General features: G+C 42.4%; 1 protein-coding gene across 1 annotated transcript; it reads left to right on the plus strand.

The window, feature by feature from the left end:
* Nucleotides 1-354: 354 nt before the first annotated feature.
* On the plus strand, nucleotides 355-1,197 carry LOC149251605 (uncharacterized). Its single transcript, XM_089453938.1, has one exon. It carries the CDS (start codon nucleotides 355-357, stop codon nucleotides 1,195-1,197), a length of 843 nt encoding a protein of 280 aa, XP_089310064.1.
* The last annotated feature ends 312 nt before the right edge of the window (nucleotides 1,198-1,509 follow it).

A 1,509-nucleotide genomic window follows, 5' to 3' on the forward strand; every position in this document is an offset into this window, starting at 1 on the left:
CACCAAGAGCACTTCAAAGGACCATGGAGCACCCAACGACATTCCAAAAAAGCAAGGACCTGGAAGAAAATCAGCTAAACAGCAAAGGGACGAAAGTGCACAAAAAGACATAGCACTGGGCACTCAAACACCAATAGAGAACTTCATTCTTGGGCATCCGGAGAAAGAAAACAGTAATAAAGGACATGAGAGGCGAGCACCTCTCCACATATCTAGTATCTCATGATGAAAATACTATCCTGGAATAGCAGGGGATTAGGGCACCCCTCCAAGTTGGTTTCCCTCAAGGAGTTAATTCACAGTGAGAACCGTGAAATCATGCTTATACAAGAAACAAAGCAAGATCAATGTGAAATGAATAGAGTAATTAATCAGCAGAAACGCTTCTATGGTAGTATAAGTGAGGCAAGAGGAGCCTCGGGCGGTATAGCAACGTTATGGGACAGTAGCAAATGGAAGTGCAGCTCTACCATCGTGCATCAAAACTGGATCCGAACCACACTTGAAAGCAGAACAGGAGGCCAATCTGTAACGGTTTACAATGTGTATGCTCCAAATCAATATAGAGAGAAAGAGATATGCTGGGACACTCTAAAAGCAAATATAGAAGCGGAACAGAATACCAATCTCATTGTGGCAGGGGACTTTAATTTAGTGCTGCATGCTAATGAGAAGAGAGGAGGTAACTTCACCCCTGACCCCTCTAGAAATCGACTTGAGAGCATAATACAGGAACATGAATTGGTCGATGTCAGGCCCAAAAACCGTAGATATACCTGGAGTAACAGAAGAATCGGAGCCAGCAACATCATGGAACGGCTAGATAGGTTCCTTATCAGCATCGAATATCTATCCCCTTTCTCATCAAGCTACTCAAATATCCTCAATGTATCGGCCTCTGACCACTATCCGATAACTCTAACTCTTCAAAGCCACTGCCCTTTAGGGCCCATACCATTCAAATATAGTTCAATATGGAACCGGATACCAGAGGCAAAAGAAGTGGTGCAATCGACATGGTTTCATCATGTAGAGGGGTCTCCAAGCTATATATGGGAGACAAAGCTTAAAAGAGTTCGACAGGCTTTAAAGGATTGGGCGAAGAGCAATTATAAAGAGCCCGAATTGAACAAAAAGAAAATCAAGCAAGATCTGGAGGATGTGCAACAGAGAATCGAAATGCAAGGACTATCCTAGCAGAATAAAGAACAAGAAGGAAAATTATACTTGCAGCTGAATCAAATACTCAGGGATGAGGAAATAAAGTGGAGATTGAAATCAAGGCAACTTTGGTTGCAGGAAGGAGATAAAAACACCGCTTACTTTCATAAGCAAGCCACTGTGAGAAAACTCAGAAACATAGTAAGCACAATAATAGACAATGAAGGAAACCGATATAGTACCTAGGAATCTATAAAGGAAGCAGCCACCAAGCATTTTAGCAAGCTTACTCAAGCCTGCTCCAGCATATGCCCAAAGGGGTCACACAAGAAATGAACAGTAGTCTAA

The sequence above is a fragment of the Pinus tabuliformis genome, chromosome 7 (assembly GCF_031772625.1).
Source record: "Pinus tabuliformis cultivar Carrire ecotype Pingquan chromosome 7, CPIR1, whole genome shotgun sequence".
Lineage (NCBI taxonomy): Eukaryota > Viridiplantae > Streptophyta > Pinopsida > Pinales > Pinaceae > Pinus > Pinus tabuliformis.

Excerpts from the sequence above, each read along its gene's own strand:
- LOC149251605 (XM_089453938.1), top strand. The coding sequence starts at position 355 with ATGAATAGAGTAATTAATCAGCAGAAACGCTTCTATGGTAGTATAAGT.